Source organism: Colius striatus, chromosome 3, assembly GCF_028858725.1.
Source record: "Colius striatus isolate bColStr4 chromosome 3, bColStr4.1.hap1, whole genome shotgun sequence".
In the NCBI taxonomy this organism is placed as follows: domain Eukaryota; kingdom Metazoa; phylum Chordata; class Aves; order Coliiformes; family Coliidae; genus Colius; species Colius striatus.
The window spans coordinates 34,369,060-34,393,215 of record NC_084761.1 but is presented as its reverse complement, the minus strand read 5'-3'; the positions used below and the strand labels follow the sequence as shown (position 1 = coordinate 34,393,215).

Here is a 24,156-nt window from a genome sequence, read left to right as displayed (position 1 = left end):
AAAAATATACAGATATTCCAGTTGCTTGTGTAAAATGTCTCTGCACGAGCATCCATCCCACAACAAAGACTTTGCTTGGAGAGCTATACTTGACCATATCTCCCAACATCCACACTCCAGTAGGCTTTACATAGCACTAAAATGCACTGTTCCAATAAATCGATTTCTGTTCCTTGCACATGTGTAATCTCAGTATCAGACACAGAAATGTGCAACATCATAGGAATTCTTTGTTTGGTGCTTAGTGGAACCTCCAGATACAAAACATAAAATTACTTTGATCTGTTGGTCAGGAGTAAGAAAGTAACAAATCCTATCCATTCCACATTTTTAAAGCATCATGCAATATTTATTTAGGACAAGAAGTTAATTACATGTATAAATTTTTTTATCTCCACATTTACTAATTTCATCCTTACATCAACAGAAAAAAAGATTATAGGGCTGGGTGGGTTTTTTTTCTTTCCTACAGCTAAATATTTCCACAAACAATATATGTCTGAAATTAAACCTCAGTTAATAAAAGTAAGTTCTGAAAGTTCTTTACTCTTAAGAAGCGAAGTAGAAGACAAGAAGTGCTTTTACCTCCTCTGTGTATGTCTGGGGGAATTGCAGGTGCCATCATGTTAGTATCCATTGGCTGGGAGGTATCATGTGTCATCTGATCTTCCGGAGGCAGGTAAGCAGGAGGGGGAGTATCAGCTAAATATAGAAAAGGCAGAGATACATGAGTCCTTTCCTGTCTTTAAAGTATACATACATACATACCCACATAAACAGCTCTAGCCTGAAAATACCTCCAGCCTGACTCAGCTATAAACTTCCACCCACCAGAAGTCTGAGAGTGCAATCATGGACCTTGAATTAGAAAAACAAAGGATTACTGTGCATATTAAGCCAAACTGCAATAAAAACAAGTCACTTCTATCAAGCTATAAAAGAATGCCCAGTTATGTCTCCAGCTCATGTTTTTTGCAGGTTTAAAGTGCCATACAGATTTTAAGGCACAAACATGCCTCAAGACCAGGCCAGAAGTAGGTACTGAACACTGGAAATGCAAACAAAAGTTGGAGCAGAAAACCTTCAGTTTGAACTTTTCTGTTTCCAGTATGATTCTATTAGCAAAGTATGCAAACACTCCAGATCTATCCAGGACCTTATTATTGCCATCTTAAAGTATTAGCTCTTTCTACTGTTCCCAATCTAGAGAAACAGTGTTCAGGAACCCAAATCCTACAGAAGTAGTTATCTGGGTCCGGAATTTATCTGTCAGTTGCTCTTTCTGGCAGTACTGTCCTGTTCAGTATTGAATCACTAGCATAAGAGTAGCTTGTGCACAATGACCTTACTAACAACACTACTTTCAGCCCTGTTTGAAGCATCCCAGCCAGACACTAGCATTGCCCTTCAGCTGCCTATTTCACCTTTGGAAAAGCCTCCCAAAGCTTCTTAAAAGCTGCAGGAAGTTGCCAATGTCACCTGTTCCCGATACACCTGAGGACACTCTCCTCCAAATCAATCCCACAGATGTACATACGGACGGAGAGAAACCTTTGCCTGATCTCTGCAAGCTTTCACTGCAAAAGCTGAGATTAGATTACCACTGTCCTATCTCTGGTGAACACAGCTGCTGCTCATCCCACATCTACTTCCATTACTGAGAGCACACATTGCAAACTACCACAACAAATAATCACAGGAGCCTCCAAAACCCCAAAAACCAAATCAGCATCTATAAAAGGCAGGAAATCATACTACTGCTTTGTAAGAAAACACATGATAATGCAACCTATTACCTACTTATTGTTTAGGAGATATTCTGTTGAGAGCTTTACATCTAATGCTGGCAGATACTTGCTAATTTCCTTACCTGGATACCCTCATCTGGATGAGGGAGCAGCAGAGAAAGACAGAGATGAAAACAGGACTGTATTAAAAGCTTAACAGTCTGCACTGGAGTTTAAGTCTTGTGTTTTACTAAGCCCTAAATGTTTGTGTATGTGCAAACATGATGTTAGTGATGTACAGACAGGAAAAGATGATGATTGTAAGGCCTTAGGCAACAAGTTAGCCAGTATCTAGAACATTTCCAGGATTTCTGTGTAACTGCTTTGCCCCTTTTTTTTTTTGTATTTTCCAGAAGTTATCCTCTTTCTCCATTAGTACAAGACAGACAGCTGTCCCAAGCTAAGTATCAAGGACATCAGTATCTTGACCTTTCTTCTAAGTCAGTGTCTTCACTGCAGCTGCTGACTTACCTTTTCAGGCACATGGGCCTCAAAGATCAAGTGAACTTCCACAAGCCAGTGCTCAGGAAGGCCGTGTAACGGAAGCCTTTATCTTTGCTGGAAGAGCCCCAACCACACCAATCACATTTATCAAAAATAAAGGAAGGAAAGACAGGTGGATTTATGGCTACTTGCTGCCTTCTTTTAGAAAATAAGTGAAAAGAAGCCAATACAAACTTTCTTTCCTTCCCTCCTGCCTCCACAAATTCAGTAGTCTTTATTCACAAGAGAAAAATTATAAAGATAAACAACTATCAGCCACAGAAATCTATAGACAATAATTTCATGTAATAGATTTTCCGCTGTTTTGTTTACACACACTCTCCCTCATCCCCCAAAGAAAACATGCAAACAGAACATCACTAAGCATTTGTAAGAATAACTTTGCTTAGCATTTACATCAAGAAATCTGCCACAGACTATTTCTGCAGTATTTTACCCATTTGCATGTAAAGACCTAAAAAGATAGCTTCACAGAATCTTCTATGGACATGAAGTAAACAAAGAAAGGTTCCTTCTTTAAGAAGTAAAACAGCCTGAAGATTCCTTTTCAGAGCCTTAAGAAACTGTTTTTCAATTGAAGTATATTTGTTTCTTGAAATTACCTCAACGTGTGAAGAAATTTTATCAAGTCGCGATAGCATGAGAGAACCACCCTTCTTCTACAGAACTAAAGCCTGAATTTCTGATTATCTCTTCCCTATTCAAGGATGATCTGCACCCTTACACTTCTTGTGCATTAAACACTACGCTTTCTGTTGAACTTGTCCCCAAAACATTTTGAATCCCTCCTTCTGCCCCAGAAGACTTTTACTGTAATGTTTAGAAAGGGGCACAACATTAAAACCATCAATATTACTACCAGTCAAAGCAATTACATAGTCTTTGTTACTGTGTCTCTCAGCTCACTATTGAGCACAAGCACTGGATGACAATTTGGTATTATTAAGCAACAAAATTGTTATATTTGACATGTCCAACTACCTTCTACATCCCTGAAAGGGAACTGAAGTTGACTGTACCTGGCATCTGGAAAGGGCTTCCTGGGTCTGAGCTGGCTGGAGAATGTGGGTAGGTGCTACTGCTGCTTCCAGGTGAGTTTGGATAGCTGCTGTTGGGCGAGTGGGGGAACGGGTGACTATTGGGTTGTTGAAAAGAGTCCGGGAAAGTAGCGTTGTGCGGCATGTGAGGCTCATTTTGTCCCAGGTTGCGGAACTGGGCCAAGAGGCTGTGCTGAGGGTTGTACTCGCTGTGCCTTGGAACCAACACCGGAGGAAGAACTGGAAAGGGAGAAGAAGATGGAAAAGCCAAAGTGTTAGAGCCCCAATTCAAAAGAACTGGAAAAAACAAAAAACCCAAACATGTTCTTCCTCCCCTAGGGCTTATTCACATTTGTCTTAAAAACAAGGTAGTCAAATCTGGGAGCGCATGTCTAAGCAAGAACTCTTTCCCTTGTATCCGGTTACTCCACAGCTTGAGTTCGTAGTGATCCTGCTAGCTACCTGGTTTGCCAGATGGGAGCTTGTTTTCACAGAGGACCAGTGAAGAAGAGCCAAGAACAAACCGCAATTCTGCATTTTAGTTTTATTTGCACAAAGAAATGCTGGGAAGTAAGCGCCTTACAATGCTGACATGCAGTTCATTTTGCTGCACTTGTGATCCTGTTAATCACGTAATGGCCTGTAACCCAAAACCCTACTAATAAGGACAGATATTTTTCCTTAAGACAATACTAATAGGCCTTGAACTCAGTCTGGTCCCAACAGCTGCAATTTTATTTTTAACCTGGGCTATGCTCTTACAAGTTAGGATTAAAGCAGTTATTAACTCTTCAAGTCAGTTTACAAAATGTGCAATTTAAACAAAATTACCAACCAAGCAGCGACTGAGCTCCAGCTGTATGCTACTATGGGATCAGAGAAACACACATCAGAAACTACAAGTGTCACCACACTCCCAAGGCCTCCTCACCAGTGAGAAAACAAAGGTCTCTTTTTAACTGAGAATATGAACATGATACCAGATAGACTAAGATAAAAGAATCAGCTCTTTTTCCAGTGCCCCAGCTTCTATCTTTGAATGCCTCACAGCAAAGTCCAAGCTACCCAAAGGATTATAAGATAGTCTTGTTATAGATTGAGCCTTTTGGATGACAGGGGGAATAGGAGAGGCAAGGGCAGGGAGAAGGAGATCCCTGCACAAAGTAGGGGAAGTGAAATGAAGTTATTCCTCTCCACATTTGCCCCCTTTCAACACCTCCATTTCCCAACTCTATGGCTGGGCGGGACTGGAAGAAACCCCTGGGATAGCCTGCCTTCAAGTGAGCGTGCCAAAAAAACCCCACAAAAAACAGCCAAAGCAAGCCAGGCTACCACTCCCTCTCTCTGGATCTCCTGCCTTGTTCCCAAAACCTGGTGGGCACACAGAAGACAAGGAAGAGTATGGACACACAACAAACCTACACAGACATAACAATCATATAGATTAAGAAAGGTGTTTCAGAGGTAGTTTCTTCACCAAAAGTCTGAATTAGAAACTAATCACACACAAAAAAAACCCACCAAAACATCATCTTGCCAAGACAAGCGGGTTCTTCCAAGACATTGGGGCATTCTTTACTTTTCTAGCAATTCAGTTAAACAGAAGCATTCAGACCCTGATGTGAAGTCCAAGAGTACCAGGACACCGCTCAATGTGTAGAACCAGGTTTCTCTCTATTTTTTAAAAACTTTTGGCATATACCTAAAACAGAAATTAAGCCACCAGACTTTTGACCACTAGTGGCATTAAAGCATGAAAAGTTTGATCTGAGAAATCTTAATTGAACATACACTGAAAAACACCCCTCAACACTGAAATTAAGACTGTTAGCATCAGAACCAGGTTTTAAAGATTTAATTTGATGTCTCACTTTCTTAGAGCAGCTTCACTGAGATTCCAGCAGATCTTAAATGTATGAGGCAGATGTCATCTCTTAGTAGCTTTTAGATATGAAAAAAAAAAAATCAAAAGGAATATAAGCAGTTCCTAACTATAGTGTTTCCCCAAACAAAACACATTTGTCTGTCATTCTATGGAAGTTCTCAATTGCAGTATACCCCAGAAGAAGCTGCATCTCCCTCAGTTGTGCAGACTGTCCCTTGCATCCAACACAATTAGTCTCACATCTCACTGGAAAAGGCCATTTAAATAGAAAGTTAACATTCAGGTGGACATCACAAATCTCCTCATCTGCAACATGGCACATATCAAACCCAATATCTTTAAATATTATTATCTCTCATAATTAATCTTGTTCTGTTAAACCTAGCAGTCCTTTTGCACTCAGGTGAAGAACTCAACATTTGCTTGGCTAATAAATTACCAGTGAAAAAATAACAATGAAATCACGTGTTAAAAAGTATTTTCCTTTTTCCATCTTTATGACTCTTCCTTACTTTTCCAAGCATTAAACCCACAGTTTTCCTATCTCTTCCCTTCCTATGGATGAAGGTCAAACCATTATTTTTCCTGAAGTTAATTTGTGCAGAAAGTACATCACCTTTCCCATCCCCTGCCTCATGTTAAACAATGACACACATGACATCACAGGAAGCCGCACAATTTATAGCATTCTAAAATAGCAGGAGAACAGGATATATTCTGTATGTTTTCTGTAATTAAAATAAAGAAGTGCCAGATTTTCCCAAGGTATATACTCATGCTTCCTCCTGTTGGGCAGAACCACTGGCAAAGTTTAGAAGGACTCAAAATAAGAACAAGTCTCCTCTTCCCAGCTCTTCTGCACACAAACCTACACTTCTTGTCCAGCTACTTCAACCTCAAATGATTAAATGTCAACTTCTGCAAAATATACATGGAAAAGAGAATGGGGAAGAGAATACATTTGGTATTGATGCAGCACAAATAGTCTCAAAAATATCATTGCAGAATTTACTTGGGAGTGCTGTCAGTAATTCACATTCTCCTTGCATAGATACAGCCTTAATGAAGAAGAAAAGCCCTGAAAGGCCACATGAGGAACAACAGAAACTACAGTGCTCCAATTAGTTCAACTCCCAAAACAGTCACTCACTGGCATAACCTGATCTCTGCAGCTCCTGGGCCTTTTGCAGACTAGTTGCACCAACCGGAGTCACAGAGGAGTTAATCTGAATGCTGTTCATTCAGGAGTGAAGACATGAGCAGGGACTGGGCCCTTGGCAAGTATGGAAGGATGCCAGGAGTTCAAAACATAAAAGGGGGATGCATACCCTTCCTGCTCCCCTTGACCCTGTGTAAGATGCTGAGCTTCCAGGTTGCAGACCTCAACCATATGGAATAACAAATTACTGAGGCTCAGTACAGCAGGGGAGGAGGCTGATCTTTGTTGCAGCTGCCAGCTCCAGGAAGAAGCATAATTGAAGGGGAGAAGCATGAGAGAGTTATTCTGCGCTAAGCCAGCACACCTGTTGCTATAAAAATAATGAAGCGGTGCACATCTTTGCTGTGTGGATCTCCACAGGACCCTGCTCTAACAGTTTGCTGACAGTTGTCTCCCTTCCTCCTCATTTACCTTCTTCAGTGGAAGGGAACAGAGACGGAAAAAACAAATTTTTTTTAGAAGTTATTATTGTTCCTATTCAGTAGGGATGCACACATTTAAAGGAAATGTACTCTTAAATATGTTGTCTTTAAAAGCTACTGCAACAGATTTACAAATTCAACCTCATTAAAATGTTTAAAATCAGTTAATGGAGCAGAACCACAAATCATTCAACAGCTTGATTTCTGTACTTTCTCAAGCATCAGACTGAGGTTTTATGGGCTACACCATGGCTTAATTTTGCTCCAAGATTTTGTGTCGGTGGGGACCTGGAGCTGAAAGTTAATGCATGACTACCAGCTGTAATGCTACTGGTAACTGTTGAATGGGAAGATAAACTACCCGAAATCTGGGTTGGATACGTTTGTGGAAATGTAACTAAGAAGAGATCCTCTACCTGTCAAGATAGCCTGGGAATCGGGTAGCTTGTTTTCACTATGTAAATAATACCCAGAGTACGCCAACACCAAACAAGTGGAGATGTACTAAAGAAATTACAGCTACAGGGCAATTTCTCCCACTGGGCTATTTCATCTAAGAGTCAAAATGGAGAAGATAGACCAAAGACAACCTGGTTGTTCAGACAGATGTTTCAACTAACCACACCAAGAAAGAAAAGCTTTTATGAAAATGTAATGCTAGCCTTTGAAGAAAGCTACTAATTTCTACTCTATCTCCAGCATGTCATCCTGTTCTTCAGAAAGCTAACAGGTGTGCTGTCCTACGATAAAGACTTCCTTGGATTTTTTTGTTCTATGTTCATATTTTAGAAATAATGGTTTTAGCAAACATAGAAAGTCTTTATTAATGTAACTTTTTTTCTAAAAAGTTTCTCTATGGAAAAGAAGAAAAACAACCAACACTGATCCAATCCAAGGACCTGCTGTACTTTCAAAGTAGGCTATTTTCTATCCAGATGGGTTTCAGTTCTCTTACACAAGCCCAGATGACAGCTACTTTCCTCAGGGGCTCTTTTTATTTTCCCCTTTGCACATTACATTTGGGTAAGTATCTCTCTTTCCATGTCTGGAAATTGAAAGTTCAAGTATAGAAATACAAGGGGCCACCAAATAAAAGCCACTGGGGGGAAAGGAAGGGGAGTCCTGGGAAGAGGGAGGGGTGGGGGAAGGTGTTTTTAAGACAGTTTTATTTCTCATCTCTGTTCTTATTGGTCCTTTAATAAATCAAACCTTTTTCTTCCTAAATTTTGCCCGTAACACTAATTGCTCTGTCCTTAACTCACAAGCTGATTGTTAGATTTCTCTCTCTCTCCTGTCCAGTTTAGGAGGAGGAGTGATTTTATGACTTGGTGGACACTGGGCTAAACAACCACACTGCTGCAGTTTCTGCTCTTAAAAATCGTGATGACTTTGTCAACATATGTTCTATAAAGGAGTTTGTACAGGCTTCTATCACAACAGGATGAAGGTCTAATGGAGACCTCAGGGCACTATCATTAGACAGTGCACTTTAATTTCCAAGCATCACACAGCTGTATTTTCATATAAATTTATGCAAAGTCACTTCTGTTTTACTAGATAAAGAGAACCATGGTTTGGGAAGGAGGAAAGTCCTCTCACAGCAGTTCATGCTACCTGGAAATGTGTACGAAAACCTGGGGCTGGGGGAGAAACCTGCAGCTCGTACTCCACGCTCTAGATAGAAAATCCTGCAAAAACGAAGTTAGAAGAAAAATGATGGAGTTGGGAGAAGGGAAAAAAAAAAAAAACACCAAAAACCCACACCAAAAAATCCACACCCACCAACATTTGCTCCCCCCACCCCCAACCTCAAATCTCAACCCCCCTAAAGACTCCTAGCTTCATTTCTTGCCTCTGAAGCCACAGCAGGTGAAGCTGGTTGTGCCATCCTGGTGAGCACTCCAGTCCCATGGTAGGAACAGAGCAGGTACCAGCGTATGCTCAGTTGAATGTGCTCAGTTTTGGTTGCCATCTGTGGCATTAGAGAGTGACTGAAGCATGCTGACTGGAAGGCCTTGCAAAGATCTTGCTTGTAAACAATAAAATGTCAAGTAGAAAGCAAAGTTTAAATGTCATTAGGTTTGCCTGTGTTGCCTGAAACAAAACCTGACAAATTTGAATACTCTTTGACTAGAGGACAAGTTCTTCACACCCAAAGATACTTATATGTCTACATCGGATTGAGTTTACTCTTGGTTAAAAAACCCTAACAGTGCTGAGGCAAAAGCAACCTCTGAGGATCTAGCTACTTTACCTTGTTCCAACAGCACCTGGCTTAAGTGAGCCTCTGCTACTGGCTGTGTGCTGTTTTCTCAAAAGCAGAAATGCCAGCCTTTACACTTCGCTACAAACCTGTGTTCTAGTAATTGCAAGTGAAATAGTAATTGCAAGTGAAAAGGCTCAATAATAGCTATTCAGCAGCCTATTTCGGGTGACAGATGGACAAACATGTCAGATTTTCTATTCCAGGAGAAAGCCGAGAGCTGTCTTGTTTTCTCAGCTCTTAATTTTATTTTGCAGTTTCAGTAGACCCCACAGCTTCATTTGTCATTTTACAACGGAGACTTGCTTTGCTTTTACATCAGACATATGGTCTAAATGCATTGTGCAAGTTGTATTAGTACATTTCCTGCATTACAGTATTTAGCTAACATTAGATTTTATTTGTGGATAGTCTGATAAGCTAACATTTTGATTAAACTGACATTTGTCAAGGCCAATTTCAGAATTCAGTGCTAACGCTATGTACATTAGTGAAAAAGTTCTTGTAAGCAGATTTGAGGGGAGAAGCAGTTCTGATACGGGAGGAAAGTACAGTGTGATAGTGTATATTAACTCTGACATTTACACAGACCAGAGTTCGAATTACCTGTATGAAAGCCACAGCTGCCATACTACTGAGTAAGTTAAAAGTTGGAAGTCTGATCTTTTCAGTCAGAAGAAATACCTGAACCTGGTTAATTTTAAAGAGCAAAAGGGGAAAAAAAAAAAAAAAGACACAAACATATCCTCCTGAACTGATACACCTTTTTTGCAGCTCATTTTTCTCATATGTGGTGATATTAGAACAAGGAAAACCCTTCTGTTAGGCCATTCCCTCCTTTCTGCCTCCCTATTTTGATTCCTCTGCTCCAGGTTAGTTCTGGCAGGGAATTTTAGAAACAAATATTGCAAAACTGAAATGAACAAAGTTTTATACTACTTGCCAAGCAAACTGATAGTTGCTTGCTATTTTGGGGAACCATCCTATAATTGTGCCCACCTGTTGTAGCACACTATTTTTAAAGTTACGTCCAACTGCAGCATTACACAGACATACACAAAAACCTCTCGGCGACAACACTCTCTGCTCCCTCACCCATAGCCTGCAGAGATGCAGAAATCCTGCTACAGAAAAATCATGTGAGAACAAGCATTTTTTTAACTTGGTTCTACATATTAACTCTGAAAGGATGCATCAGTTTTACCCTTCCTTATATTCCCCCCAAGCAGCTTCCTCTTTGCTCCCGTGGCCCCTCCCCGCCTCCCTCCAATGCCTGGCACTGCTAGCATTATCCTCTGCCAGGCCTGGTGCTGTGGGAATCATCCTGGCAGCTACTCGGCTGGGCTCCCTCCAGCCCAGGCCAGCCCTTCCATCTGTCTGGACGTGGCCCAAAGGCTCTCACACCAACCTCTATCCTCCCAGGTGCTGGGAGGGAAATGACAGAAACTATGAAACAAACCCCAGGACCTCAAAAAAGCCCAGCCAGGCAATCTTGTGGTCCCAAAGGGACTTGCTGCTTACTCCCAACCTTTCTCTCCTGGCTCCAAATTTGATCTGGACAGACCCATGGCACATTTGAGCTGCATTTGAGGCTTTTTGCTCACCAAAAGCAGCATAGGACGATACAACAGGTGACTCGCTGCAACAGGCTGCATCAGGTTTGAAGTGCACGGCGAGCATGCCATGACAGGTTTCTAAAACATGTTCTTCTTAATTTACTCTGTCTAGAAACAGCTTGGGAATACTAGTTTTATATGTAGTAATCCTAGGCCAGGAGACAACACAGCGATGACTAACTGATCCTTCTCCTTTTGCTGTAATGCACCTAGAGAGTGAGTGAGCTCACAAGCATGACCAGATCAATATGCACAACCAAACATCTGTGTGATTTCAAATGGCATTAAAAAGCTCCTTGAAGCATGCATTACTTTTCTTTCACTTAGGACCACAGCTGCAGTGCTGTAGAGGGGAGCATCCAAGGAGTATTTCTTTCCAGGACTGTGAGGGTCTACACCTTCCTTATCCAGGATTTCTACTATTTTGAGTTTCTTTCTACACCCATGGTATCCAGAGTAGGTGTACAGCCTTATGGAGACTCACTTAGAGCAAACAGAAAGAGATCAAATACAAATGTAAAACAGTCAGGTTAAAGTCACAGGTAAGGAGTCTATGCAGGGAACAAAACCAGCATGACACACCTACTGCAATCCTCAGAGAGCCTGGGGACCTGGCCTATTCTAGTGACAAAAAGCAGCTGTGCATCTAGTTAAAATCTTTCTTGCCAAAAAACAAGCTTGCTGAAGCAGCCACTCACTTTGAATTCACGGTTATAATGGAAAGCAACACAACAATCCTTAGGCAGAACTGAAAATTCAACTATTCTGACAGTGTATTTGTCCATGTCAATAATCAGCAATCACTGTTCATCCCTCAATTTGAGTGGAACACGAGCACCACCAGCTTCATAAAGCTCCTTGATGTAGAGCAGCTTAAGAGGAAAATCCTCTAGTCTTTTATAGACAATTGCAAAAAACTTGAACCAGTGTAGTTATTTTGTGGCTGTGCCAATGGGCTGATCCATGCAACTCAGAGATTTCAGAGGACAGATCAGCTGCTTCTGGACTGACTGGTTTTAGTACCTCCTGGCACTGCACGTTTCAAGCACAGCAGAGCACCAGTAAGCACCTCCAGAAACTCATGTCAAAAAGTTAACAACCGCATTTAACCAAGCACATTTAAGCTCACTTATATTAATGAAGAGTAGCTTTCTCCCAAGTCTGACCCCAGAGGAGGTATCAGCAGATTTTGGACACTCTCAGGAGACAGCATTCAGTTGTGGGGCAGGGGTGGCCATTTACATAAACACTCTACACCTTCAACCACTTTCACATATGAAACATAAAAGAAAGGTTAATTCAACTTTTGCCTCCTTTGTAAAATATTAGAAATTCAAATCCTCTTTAACCTAGCAGGCTAATGATCAAGGATGCTTAGCAGAAGCAAAACCCCACAATTCTGCATCAGATGGAACTGAGAGCTAGTGTTCACTAGTACTTTAACAAAATGAGGTATTCAGCTTCTTCAAGTTTCTTCCCTATAGCTAAGGCAAAAGAATGGAATCTCCTCCCTTAAAGCCACATTAGAGGTGTGATTTTTTTTATAGCAGTGCCAATTTAAGCACCTCTTCATCCTCCTTGATCTCCATCCCATTCCTTTTGTTTTGCTCTTTAACAGGATCCAGACCTAAAAGACTATTTTTCCCCCTAAACTCTGAATGACATCTTTCACCCGATCCCATTGACATAACTGAGGACAGAGGCAAATGACAGAAGCTGTATCTCCACAGAAACCAAAAGAATAAAACAAGGGAAGGAAATACCTCAAGAGAGACTTCCAAATGTCATTCCACACATTCTCCAGCAAAACCTGAGAGATCATTTGTAGCATTTCCACAGAGAGATGAGGAACATCGTGTTCACTATTTCATAGAATCATAGAATGGTAGGGGTTGGAAGGGACCTTTAGAGATCATCTAGTCCAACCCCTCTGCAGAAGCAGGGTCACCTAGATCAGGTCACATAGGAACATGTCCAGGTGAGTCTTGAAGACCTCCAAGGAAGGAGACTCCACAACCCCTCTGGGCAGCCTGTGCCACTGCTCCGTCACCCTCACAGTGAAATAGTTTTTTCTTATATTTAAGTGGAACTTTTTGTGTTCCACCTTCATCCCATTAGCCCTTGTCCTGTTGCTAGATACAACAGAAAAAAGGGATGTCCCAACCTCCTGACACCCACCCTTTAGATATTTATAAACGTTAATAAGATCACCCCTCAATCTCCTCTTCTCCAGACTAAAAAGCCCCAGTTCCCACAGCCTTTCCTCACATGAAAGATGTTCCATTCCCCTGATCATCTTGGTGGCCCTGCACTGGACTCTCTCCAGCACTTCCCTGTCCCTCTTGAGCTGAGGAACTGGACACTGGACTCCAGATGAGGCCTTACCCGGGCAGAGTAGAGAGGGAGAAGAAGCTCCCTTGACCTGCTGGCCATACTCTTCTTTATGCATCCCTGGATGCCATTGGCCTTCTTGGCCATGAGGGCACATTGCTGGCTCATATTTAGCTTATTATCAACCAGGACTCCCAGGTCTCTCTCTGCAGAGCTGCTCTTCAGCAGGTCAACCCCCAGCCTGTACTGGTGCATGGGGTTGTTCCTTCTCAGATGCAGGACTCTGCACTTGTCCTTGTTGAATCTCATGAGGTTCCTCTCTGCCCAACTCTCAAGCTGGTCCAGATCCCACTGAATGGCAGCACAGCCTTCTGGGGAATCAGCCAGTCCTCCCAGTTTGGTGTCATCAGCCAAATTGCTGATGGTACATTCTATCCCCTCATCCAGGGCGTTGGTGAAAACATTGAACAAGACTGGCCCCAAAACTGATCCCTGTGGAACTCCATTTCCTCACAGTCTCTATGAACACTCTACGCGCAATTATTTCCCAAGTGTTAATCGTACTTAAGGAGAGTTCCAAACCAGGTTCGAGACTAATTTCCAGTTATCTCTAGGCTGAAGAATAAAACTGAGGAGAAAAAGCAGATTCAGCCAAGTAAGCACACCAGTTCAGCTGTGCATGCCAGTTTTTAAAAGGCATTAAATTCAGACACTGCCCTCCTTAATTAAAAGCTTTGCTTTGCCTTTCCAAGGGAGAAATTTGACAGCCATTAAGTACCTTGGCACCAGAAATAATTCTGCACACAACAGACGTACAAAACAGCAGCAGTAAGCTACAGAAACATTTCAAGGAGATATTTCTTCCTGGTAGTTGAGTACAAGGTTGTTTTCCCAGATATAAAATAGCCTCTACTTTCTCCTCTCATTTCCCACCACATACACTCCATCCCACGTGTCATCCACAGGGCCGTGTTGGTACAGATGTTCCCACAGCCACACCATGAGCACCAGCGCTGCTCTGATCAGCCTGGAAGATAACACAGCAGAGGATGGAAAAATTGACTGTGATCTGGTTCAGCAGGAAGCCATGCAAACAGCTGTGCTGGCACAACACAGCCAAGCAGGAGCTGTTTATGTACCCCTCCACGGATCGAGTCTCCATTGCTTGCAGAGGCGGCTTGCTGATACCAGGCTGACCAAATGTCACACTGTCATGGGAAGGCCATTCTTCCTCGTCTCCACCCCATGCCCTGACGCTGCCTTGCCCCCATCTGACTCCACAGCGAGCGAGCCAAGGGCATAGAGCTTGCCAAGCTAACCTGTGTCAAAAAGTAGTTTCCTGCCTGTTCAGTTTGCTTGAGTGACTTGCCACTGCATCAGATAGGCACTCGTGCTTGCGCAGAGCCTCTAGGTCTGGTTAGGCACGAATATGGTACCACCACATCACGCTCACATCTCTACCTGATGCCACATTCCCTCCTTATGCAGAGGTAGCAGCACAGCCTGCACTCAGGGGCACCTGGGAGGCTCCCTGTTTGAGACTGCTTATAATTTTCTGACTCCTCTCAACTGTTTACAACCTATCTGGCCTGGCTAACAGAAAAATGTCGTTTGGATTCAAGTGTAGCTTTGTAGTTGGCAGACACACCATAGCATGCCAGTCCTCATGTTTTCCATTATCTCCTCAAGCTAAAGAGCAAGCATTGACTAAGGTATCAAGGTGGAAAGTCCACATATCCCTGCGGCACCACCAAGATATATTCATAGCACTAATTTCACAACATAAAGCGTTACCTGATTTTACGTATTTGAGGATTTACTGCTAATCTGTTCCTCAAAACCTACACAATACTGTAACAAATCCCACAACAACCAGCAGAAGAGTGAATGTACAGATGCCAATCCATGCACGCACCATACATTTCAGCTCTACGCAGAGCAGGTAAACACAGGCCAAACTGTCAAGCAGAGACAGAATTTCACAGCGTACCTTGCACACAAAACGCACACAATACACACTCTGAGCTTCCATTTTTGTTTTGTCAAGAGAAAGTACATTTCTAACCCTCCTGGCTGCAGTGATAGCCTTGGAAACACAAACATTAGTATCTGCTCAAGTTCGTAGACTGTTGGAAACAGTGACTCATGCATGAATTCCTATTAATCTCAAAGTGTAAGCACTTATACAGCAATAATGGTGTTTTAATGCCCTAGCAAAAGTGGGGAAAAAATGGTTAGCAGAATTCGGAAGTGACTGTCAGGAAATTAAGATGACAATGCTTGGAGTACAGGAAGAACACGAAAGGGACGGGAAATAAAAAGCCGTAACTTATGAAGCACAGCTCTCCAAGCCAAATTGGAGTTCAGCTACCACCTGTTTCCAAAAAACCAGGTTACCCCACTCATTTCCATGCAATATCCCTCAAAACAATGGCAGATCTGTAGCTGACAAAATATAAACCCCTCCTCCTTCACGTATCTAGCCAGAGATCTCAATAAAACAACAGTGGGCTTCAATCTCATTCTTGTGCTTTGGCAAGCTGTTAGAAGTTCAAGATACAACTTCAGTACGCATTTAACCTTGTGCCTCCAGACACTGATTTAACAGGGCACCTCAGCAGAAGCATATGTTAGCTCTAGGTCAGCAGCTACCTCCAGAATATTTTAGGGTGGTTAAAGCAGCACATTGATCTTGTGAAAGACTCAATGCTCTGTCAGCTTTGTCAGACTTGACTACAGCCCTAATGCTCACAAGAAAACTGTCAGGATACCTTTTAGGCAATTCACCAAGAATATCTAGTTTTTCTCGAAGAAAGGTGTTCTCTGGACAAGAAAGGAAGCATTTCATTTCTACCAACCAACTCCTGCAGCTATGTGAACGGTGAGATTTTTCTCTCACCCAAAAACAGTTCAAGAGCAATCCAGAATTCAGGCGTACTTACAGTTAATAACTTTTCGCTCTATTTCTCAAATACAAAATTCATAAGATGACTTAACACCCAAACCTCAGCTTTCCAACCACTTAAGCTACTGAGCGGCCCTAGCTGAAATGTACATTTTAGTTAGACACCTTTTGAAAGCTTTACTCTCTCGTTATCTTGCATATCTCATTGAAGTGGCAGAACATTTACAAATATTTATTTTTAAATACGGTATAAATGGTCTGAGTGAGAACATTCTCAAACTCTGTAATTGCTTCCAAGATTAAAGCAAAATGAGTTAGAACATGCCATTTGACATAACAGTAACAGCCCAACAGTTGCTCAATCTGAAGGAAATAGATATCTTTGGGAATCTTGATTTTCAGTATTTTGGAATACTGAATGCAAGCCACTAGCACAGATGTATGCAGAGAGCTAGCAGTACAAAGACACAACTATTTTACTATCCCACTCCTGGTTAACATGGAATTGTTAATGTTTTAAAGAACTTAAATTTTTAAAGTTAAAAATTCTTTTGTTCAAGCTTCTGCTACATAAATACAGATATTAAGGGTATCACCTCTGTCATTCACGTGATTTCAAAGTTACTACTAATACACCAAAGGGAAATATTTAACATCTAGATATGCACCACGTTGCAGATCCAAGACAAATGCAATTTCCATCCACAGAAAAACAATCTTGCAACAATCTTATTTCCACTGTAGCTCTTAAGGTGTCCATGCCACCCTGCAGAGACAGCATCACAATGCCTGAGTGCAGGTGAACTTCTCAAATTTAAACCAGGGAAGTCCATCCATGCCTGCAGTGCATTTCTGCAGATGTACAACCTCACAAGAAACTGGAGAATAGCATAGATATGTCCAAGTTTCATCTTAATCCCTGGAAGTATTCATGGATAGTAAACTTTAATAAGTAAAATTAATCAAGAAGAGGCTTGGCCTTTGAGGAGGAGACAGTGAGAATGGGTTGCACCTTAAAGAAGTGGAGAAGCAGGTAACAAACAAACAGCGCTTACAGAACAGTTGACAGTAAAACTTCACATGCAACCAATCTGCTGTCAAAGCTTAAAATTGAGGAGATTACATTCTGCTGTCTAAAATGCCAGTCTTTTCAAAAGGCCAGAATTGTGGGAGATCCTTAAGACAATATTGTCTTCTGGATGCTGAAGAAACAGAAGTCACAGAAAATAATTGTTTTGAAATACTAGTACCACTGTATGTCAGAATGGTTCTGTGTACAGACTGCAATGATTAGCTTGCAATGCTTCCCTTAGAGCCACTGATGTGCACAGTTCAGTAAAAAACAAATTAACTGAGGGAGAGAGAGTGGTCATCAACAAGCCCAGGTAATACTAGGCCCAGCAGTTTGAGACATATGCTAAGACTATGCCTCTGTGTAGTGATAGAGCATTTACACAAGTGAAACAAGTGAAATACACATTTGCCATGTAAAAGAGAGAACTGCTAATTAATGCTTACATCCAGATAAACTGCAGAGGAAGAATCTGACATGTGCAAACAGCCACTTTTTGCTTATTTAAGTCGATGAGTCACATGATTAATTGCCATACTTTGCATTGTTCAGATAAGGTGTAAAGGTACAAACAAGGAAGAACCTACCAGGACTCTCCACCCGCTTGTAGTGGTAGGGATTGATGCAAACCTCTTTCTGCTTTGAACCAAAGGGAAACTCGCAGCATTCCAGTGGTTTAAGTTCATGATGGCTCTGCAGGTCCGGCCAGCGCCATACTCTACAGTAAATTACATGTGGTAGTCCCTTCCGGTGCGAAACCTGAAGCCTGCCGTCCAAGGAGCGAGGAATTGTGACACAGTTGCTGGGCTGACCAGGACAGCTTAATGCTTTTTCCAGCTCCTCCATAGCACCTTTTTTCTTCTTCAGTTTTTTCACTAATGCATCAACAGCTTTCTCTGCCCATTTTTCCTCTTCATCCCCCTGCTTCCACCCCAACAGCCTCTTCACTGCAGGGCTGGTGAAGGAGAATAAGCTTGTCACGTTCATGATGACCCTACGGTGGCAATACCACAGAACCAAGCAGGAGAGACTTGTCTTGTTCTTCCACCACAACCAGAGCACAGTAGATTGTGTCAGTAGTCAAAAGCAGCAAGTACCAAATAATACTAGTCCTTTCTCCTTTTCAGTTCTCCCGTTCCAGGAAGGCAGCGCTGACATCTCTCCTTGATGTACGTGACCTTGTCATTATTTTAAACCTCTCTGGCCAAGAACCTGCAGGGGAACATCAGAAAGCGGGGAGAGAAAAAAAGCTTTACCTTTTAAATTAACATTACAGGAAAAAAAAAAAACCAACAAAAAAAATCCACACACACTCCCTAACCTGCAAAAACAGTAGGACCAAAAACCAACCACCAACATAAAAAAAGGCTACAACAGCGTTCACAGTCTCCAGAACCAGACTCAAGGCACATATGAGGATGACTTTTAAGTAACAGGGCTTTCTGCTGAACGCTGTGTATGTCTCTTCCCATACCAACTCTGAATAAATGACATAATCACATGACGCAACACAAACAAACCCAAAAGCAGTTAGGCAGGAAGGATTAGTAGAAGAAAAGGGCAAAGGTCAGAAGAAGGTGGTGGGGCAATTCCCCAACAGCAATTTGCTGTGTGGCTTCAGTGTTTTTTGTGCCACACAGCAAGGGGCACAGTAACTGCATTTGCCAGCTTCAAACAATACTTCTGCTCAGTGCCCAAGCGTAGCCTCAAGTTAGTACCATGTGAACCTTGATAGAAAAAAGCAAATGCACGAGAAAACACGGATGTATTCCCACAGATACTCCACAAAAGAGCAAGGATCCTATACTGGAAATGTAGTTCATGTGAAATCTAGCCTAAAACAGCCCCTCAGATTTCATCTTTCACTGTTGAGCTGCCTATCAGCTTCTGAATATCCCAAAGAAACCAGTATAACGTCAGTAGTTCTTTTCAATATTTTGTTCCAGAGAGCAGCTGTAAGCAATATGGCCCAACAGCACTGTGCTACTCAGCCCTCTCCAAACTGTTAGTGATGCAGCTTGAAAAAAAGTCACTACACTAGACTTATGTGTATCACAATCTCAAACAGAAACTGTTCAGCTCCACCTCCAACTCACTTTGGGAAACAAAAAGAAGAAAGGAACCTGGAAAAAGCCTCGCCCTTACTCATCTCACATGAAAAAGAAAACTCTTTTTTCCGACCCCACCAAAAAGCCCTCACAGCTCATACACAGACTGTGAGGGAAAGATGCTGTGAACATACTTCACCGATTACATCATCATGCCCCTTCCAGACGCAATGACCACCTGATGTACTCAATGACACATAGCAGGAAGGGGAAGGATGATCAGGTAATAGGATTCTAGATGGCACAGTGGGCCTTCAGTTGCAAGACATGAAATGGAGGTGAAGCGATGGCTGAAGAGAGGAACTCCACATATGAAGAAGCTCCTGCCGCAAGCAGCAAGTTTTGTACTTGCCTGGGGTGGGATCAGTTAAAAGTCTCTGCCAGGGGAAGTAGGAGAGAGACCCTGACCAGACAGGGATGGGAAAATGAGCAACGAACCACTAATTTTCAAATAGAGCATCAAGACAGACAGGAAATGTATCCTGGACTGGATACAAACAGGTTGCAGGGGAAGGGGAAAAGGATATGAATGTTTTTGTTGCCATCAGAAAGACGTAAAACCCCCCAACGAACTAGCAATCTATACATACACGTAATAGAAGATGACAGCACATCCATGTCAGACATAATTTCATAGTTATACTAAGAAAAGATTGCAGAACTTAAAATTGCAAATGCTATTCCACACTTAGAATGCACGAGTCAAGCAGGTAAAGGTTTCATAGTGTATTACTATACTTGAAGTACTTTATGCTGAAAACTATCCACATGATTCAAATTCATTTGCCACTAAAACAATTATCTAATTGCAAAGGTTCCATTTTATTAGGTTGAATTTGTAAACTACATTTATGTGAATAATGATTATGGACCAAGACACAGACCATGCCTACCTGCATTTCGTACTAGTACTTCCCACTCCTTTTATGCTAAGAATTGTATTTGAAATAATCATGTCATTGCAATGGGAGATTTGCACAAGTCTGGGGCAAATTTAAGATTTTATTTTATTACCTGGGCATGTGCTATACACTTTTAAGGGAACTGAAACTCCATTAGTGTCACTAACTGTACCTCAGGTATACTTTATGTTTACACACAGTGTAAAATGCTGTATTAAAATGCTGTGCTAATTTAAGAACCATATTTACCAGAACCCCAGAACCAGTGCTTCCAATGTGTTTGTAAAAAAGGTATTCTCAACTCCTATATGGTCTGTTTCTCAATCAATATTCTAAATATATTTTTCTTGTATCTTTCAAACAAAATATACAAGTTCCACACACAAAAGTTACAAGTTTGAGAGGCATAACAGCAGGTAATCAAGTCAAGCTTTCTACTTAACATCAATTCAAATTACACAAAAAATATTTAGAAGACTTGAACTGAAGTTCTAATCTAAAAGCAAGTACAAAGCCAAAACCTTGACGCAAACTTGTTTCAGTATTGATGACAACTGCAGACATAGTTCTACCTAAACGTGACCCATTTCCACCAAGCTACTTTAAAGACAAGTGGCCAACCTACTTGGCTGTGGAAAAGAAAAATAAAAAGTACTGTCTATTAAGACTGGATGTTTACACCTGTGCCTGAAAATACAACCCTAACATGAGCTGCTAAGCAAGTTCTTCCAAAGACTAAGATGACACTGAGACACAGCCCCAGGTAGTCAGACCACAAGAACAGTTTTTCCTCAAGTTTATGTACCAAATCCCACAATATGCACATGTCCCATTCCTACAGTCATACACTCCAAAACATATTTCATTGTCACAATCAAAGGTATTATCTTAACAGCTGGCATCTGCACAGCAACAGCTGTGGCAAGAACTATACTAAGAGCAGGAGGAGTACCATTAGGTACAGTACTTGCTGATCTGCAGAATCTAGCCCAGGGACTCCTGCTGAAGTCCTTCCTGCACAAACAAAAACTAAGCATGCTCCAAGCCCTGAACGAGCCACAAGATGAAGGGGGAGAAAACCCACAGATGGCTGTGTATTACTCACAGTAAGCTCCAACACCAATATCAAGCTAAAAAAATAAAACAGCTGGCGTAGGTGGAGTTTGTTTCCAAGAAGCAAAGAGCATGTCTGCAGTGCTGAGCCCTTGCCAGTACATTCTGTTTCCCTTTCTGCCACTCTTGGTTTTCTGTAGTGCATCATTTCCTGTATTACTTTTGCACAAAGTGGTCTTATCAGCTGGAAGTGCAAAATAAAGATTAAACCACAAGTCAGCAGATGACACTGTCCAAATCTTTCCTCCATAGATCTGGGAAACGGGAGTTAGTATTCCCCATAGTTGAGTGACAACCAGCCTTTGAAAGGTGCATTTATTCATGAGGTATGGTGAAATAGAAACCTAGGTCAAATAAACGGCAGTCTGGAATCAGTCTAAAGGAAATTAAGTTGTTACCCACTTATCAGCCACTCTTTACACATCAAAACATATGCACTTTTTATTATGCGTCTGTATGTTGATGGATGAGTTGGAATCAACAAACTTGTTTTAAAATCCAGTGCTGCTTTATTTGTCTTCCTTCACTGCTGCTGTCTTTTGGGTAATCTTTGGACTAATATACGAATCTGCAGACAGCTTGTGAGAAGCCTATAAAAAAGTGAGTATTATATACACATAGCTGTTTAGCCAGCCTTGTGTTTAAACAAATATATTTAGGCAAAATGCTGAAGTGTGAAGTTCTGTTTTTCTAGCCCTCAAGGAAAAGACAGTTACTCCGTCAACAACACTAGGCAGACAGTAAAATATTCAATGAGTTTGTTTTCAAATTCCCACAGGAGATCCCACAGGAAACTGTCCCACTTTGCATAGATGACTGTTTTTGGTGGGTGGAGAAAGAGTTAGGACAATTGGATGATCCTCTCCCAGGAGAGGGAGGAAGTGAAACAACTCCTAGCCCAAGTTTCAGGCAAACAAGAAGTGGCTCCAATTCCTCAACAAATTTAATTATTTGTATTACAGGCTCAGTGATGAAAAAAAAGATCCTATTTTTTTAATATGTGCTCAGCACAGTTAGATGTAAAAAGGGGCAGGAACCACAGTGAAGAGAATCTATATAATTAAGGGAGAAAACTGTCTAGTCTTTGACTACATTCTTAAAATTCAATTTATCTTATTTTAGTCAACCTACCTTCTCCCAGCATTCATTACTTATTGACAATATAAAGAAATAACAAAGAGATATTTTAATTTACTTCTTTAAAATATGTAGTTGTTTACCTTCTCTGAAAGACACATCTTTTCAGCAACTCATGTACTCAGTACAATATTTTGACCTTTTTTTAAAAAAGAAAGATTATCAGATTTTGGCATAGAAGCCAGGGAGCTGTCACTTTACTCTGGCAAGAACTATTTCCATGTATTACTAAAAAGCATGCAGGCTAAGCAGCTGTAATGCTAGAATGTGTTACAACAGATTGTGCACTAACTTCCTCTGGCTTCCTATTCTCGGAGCAAGCAGCAAAAACTTTCAATTTCTTTCTTCAAGTGATGTGACTTGTAAAACACCATGTCCAGACTCTTCTGCTGAATTGCTCTGTTTTTTAATCAAATAATTCTTTATTTGCACCTTCTTATAGTAGAAGATTAGACCTTGCTCATCTTGGAAAAGTGCATGGAAACCCAGCAGAAGCCTCAGTGGCATTAGAATACACATGTGAAATGGAAGCAAGTTTCATTTTTAAGTGCTATAGAACTCATTAGAGAGTTTATACAGAATCTCACTTGGCTTCCCTTGTATTTCTGGAAAGGACAAGGAAAAGTAAAAACCAAACAAACTAACAAAAACCCTCTTTCATATGTCTTCTTGTCAGGGTAGAAAGAATTCAAGAAAATAAATATGCAATTCTGAATTAATTTCTGATACACATCATACTGTTTGGGGACAGAGGTGGACATTGGTGTTGAAAATACTTGAACATAATGAACAAGAGTAAGTAGCTTTTTTCCTGACACTGCATTAGTCCCTTGCTTAGGCCCAGCAAGGGCAAGCAGGATACTTCCAGCCTATCCTATGAAGTCAATTCTGCCTTAGATCCCGAGACAGACAAAAACATCCAGTCTGTGAAACCTCTCTCTCTTGGACTACTGCTCATGCCGTTTGGCTGTGGAATTGCCCTTCCTAGAAAACCTCCCATATATCATCGTTTAACCCACAGAGAAAATCCTTTTAGATACCTACACGTACCCTTTAGTTCAGCAGGTGGTAGGAGAGTATGAGTGTCACATAAACAGCAGGTGCTAACTGTAACATAGCTAACTGTAACAGCAGCCTGTACAGTTTCCTGGAACAAGTATATAGCTGTTCTCAACAGGGCAGTAAGGACTTGCATAACTTCTGATTTATTTGATAAGCCAAATCAAATCCCGAGTTTTGAGTGTGACCTAAGCACCAAGGAACAGATTCACCACCCGCTCCAAATGAGACAGTAGAGACAACGTATGCCTTACCAATGGAGGGCAGAAGGGTAACAGTGATGAAAAACAACACCACCCCAACTGCTCAGTTACTCCAGAGCATGAAGAAATAACCTCATGCTATCAATATCTGCCAGCTCTTTCCCAATGCTCACCACAGTTCAAACCAAGTACACAGTGTCTGGACAGCTTCTACAGTGAACCGCAGCTCTTCCTCCACTTGCCTACCCACTCAGCTTCTGGTGGACAAGGCACCCAACCTTGCCCTTGAAGCCTCAATTATCATGATTACAAAAGTAAAACAATATCAAATTCTTACAGGTTTTCTGGATTTGTACTTTGCCTTCTCAAATTGAATTTACTAGATTTGAAAGACTTACAGTAATTTCACTGCTGCTTCTCTGGTGAAAATACCCTGTCTCCATAGAAATTAGATACTGAATCCTGTGTGACAGTCCAAATAAAATAGTGTAAAAGTCTTCACAAGCAAGTACATAATTGTGAGAGAAGAACAAAATAAAGCTGCTTTCCTGGTTTTAAAAGAGATGCATCAACAATTAAATTTGCCCTTTTTC

General features: G+C 41.3%; 1 protein-coding gene across 4 annotated transcripts in view; it reads right to left on the bottom strand.

Moving 5' to 3' along the window:
* The window catches only part of SMAD1 (SMAD family member 1), a 47,692-nt gene that overhangs the window by 7,405 nt on the left and 16,131 nt on the right, over positions 1 to 24,156 (bottom strand). For all 4 annotated transcript variants that reach the window (XM_061993027.1, XM_061993024.1, XM_061993025.1 and 1 more), the window contains exons 2-4: positions 17,629 to 18,253; positions 3,311 to 3,568; positions 586 to 702 (exon numbers count right to left, since the gene is read on the bottom strand). In XM_061993027.1, the coding sequence (XP_061849011.1) occupies positions 586 to 702; positions 3,311 to 3,568; positions 17,629 to 18,028 (775 nt within the window). In that variant the 5' untranslated portion in view covers positions 18,029 to 18,253. The remainder of the gene's footprint in view (positions 1 to 585; positions 703 to 3,310; positions 3,569 to 17,628; positions 18,254 to 24,156) is intronic.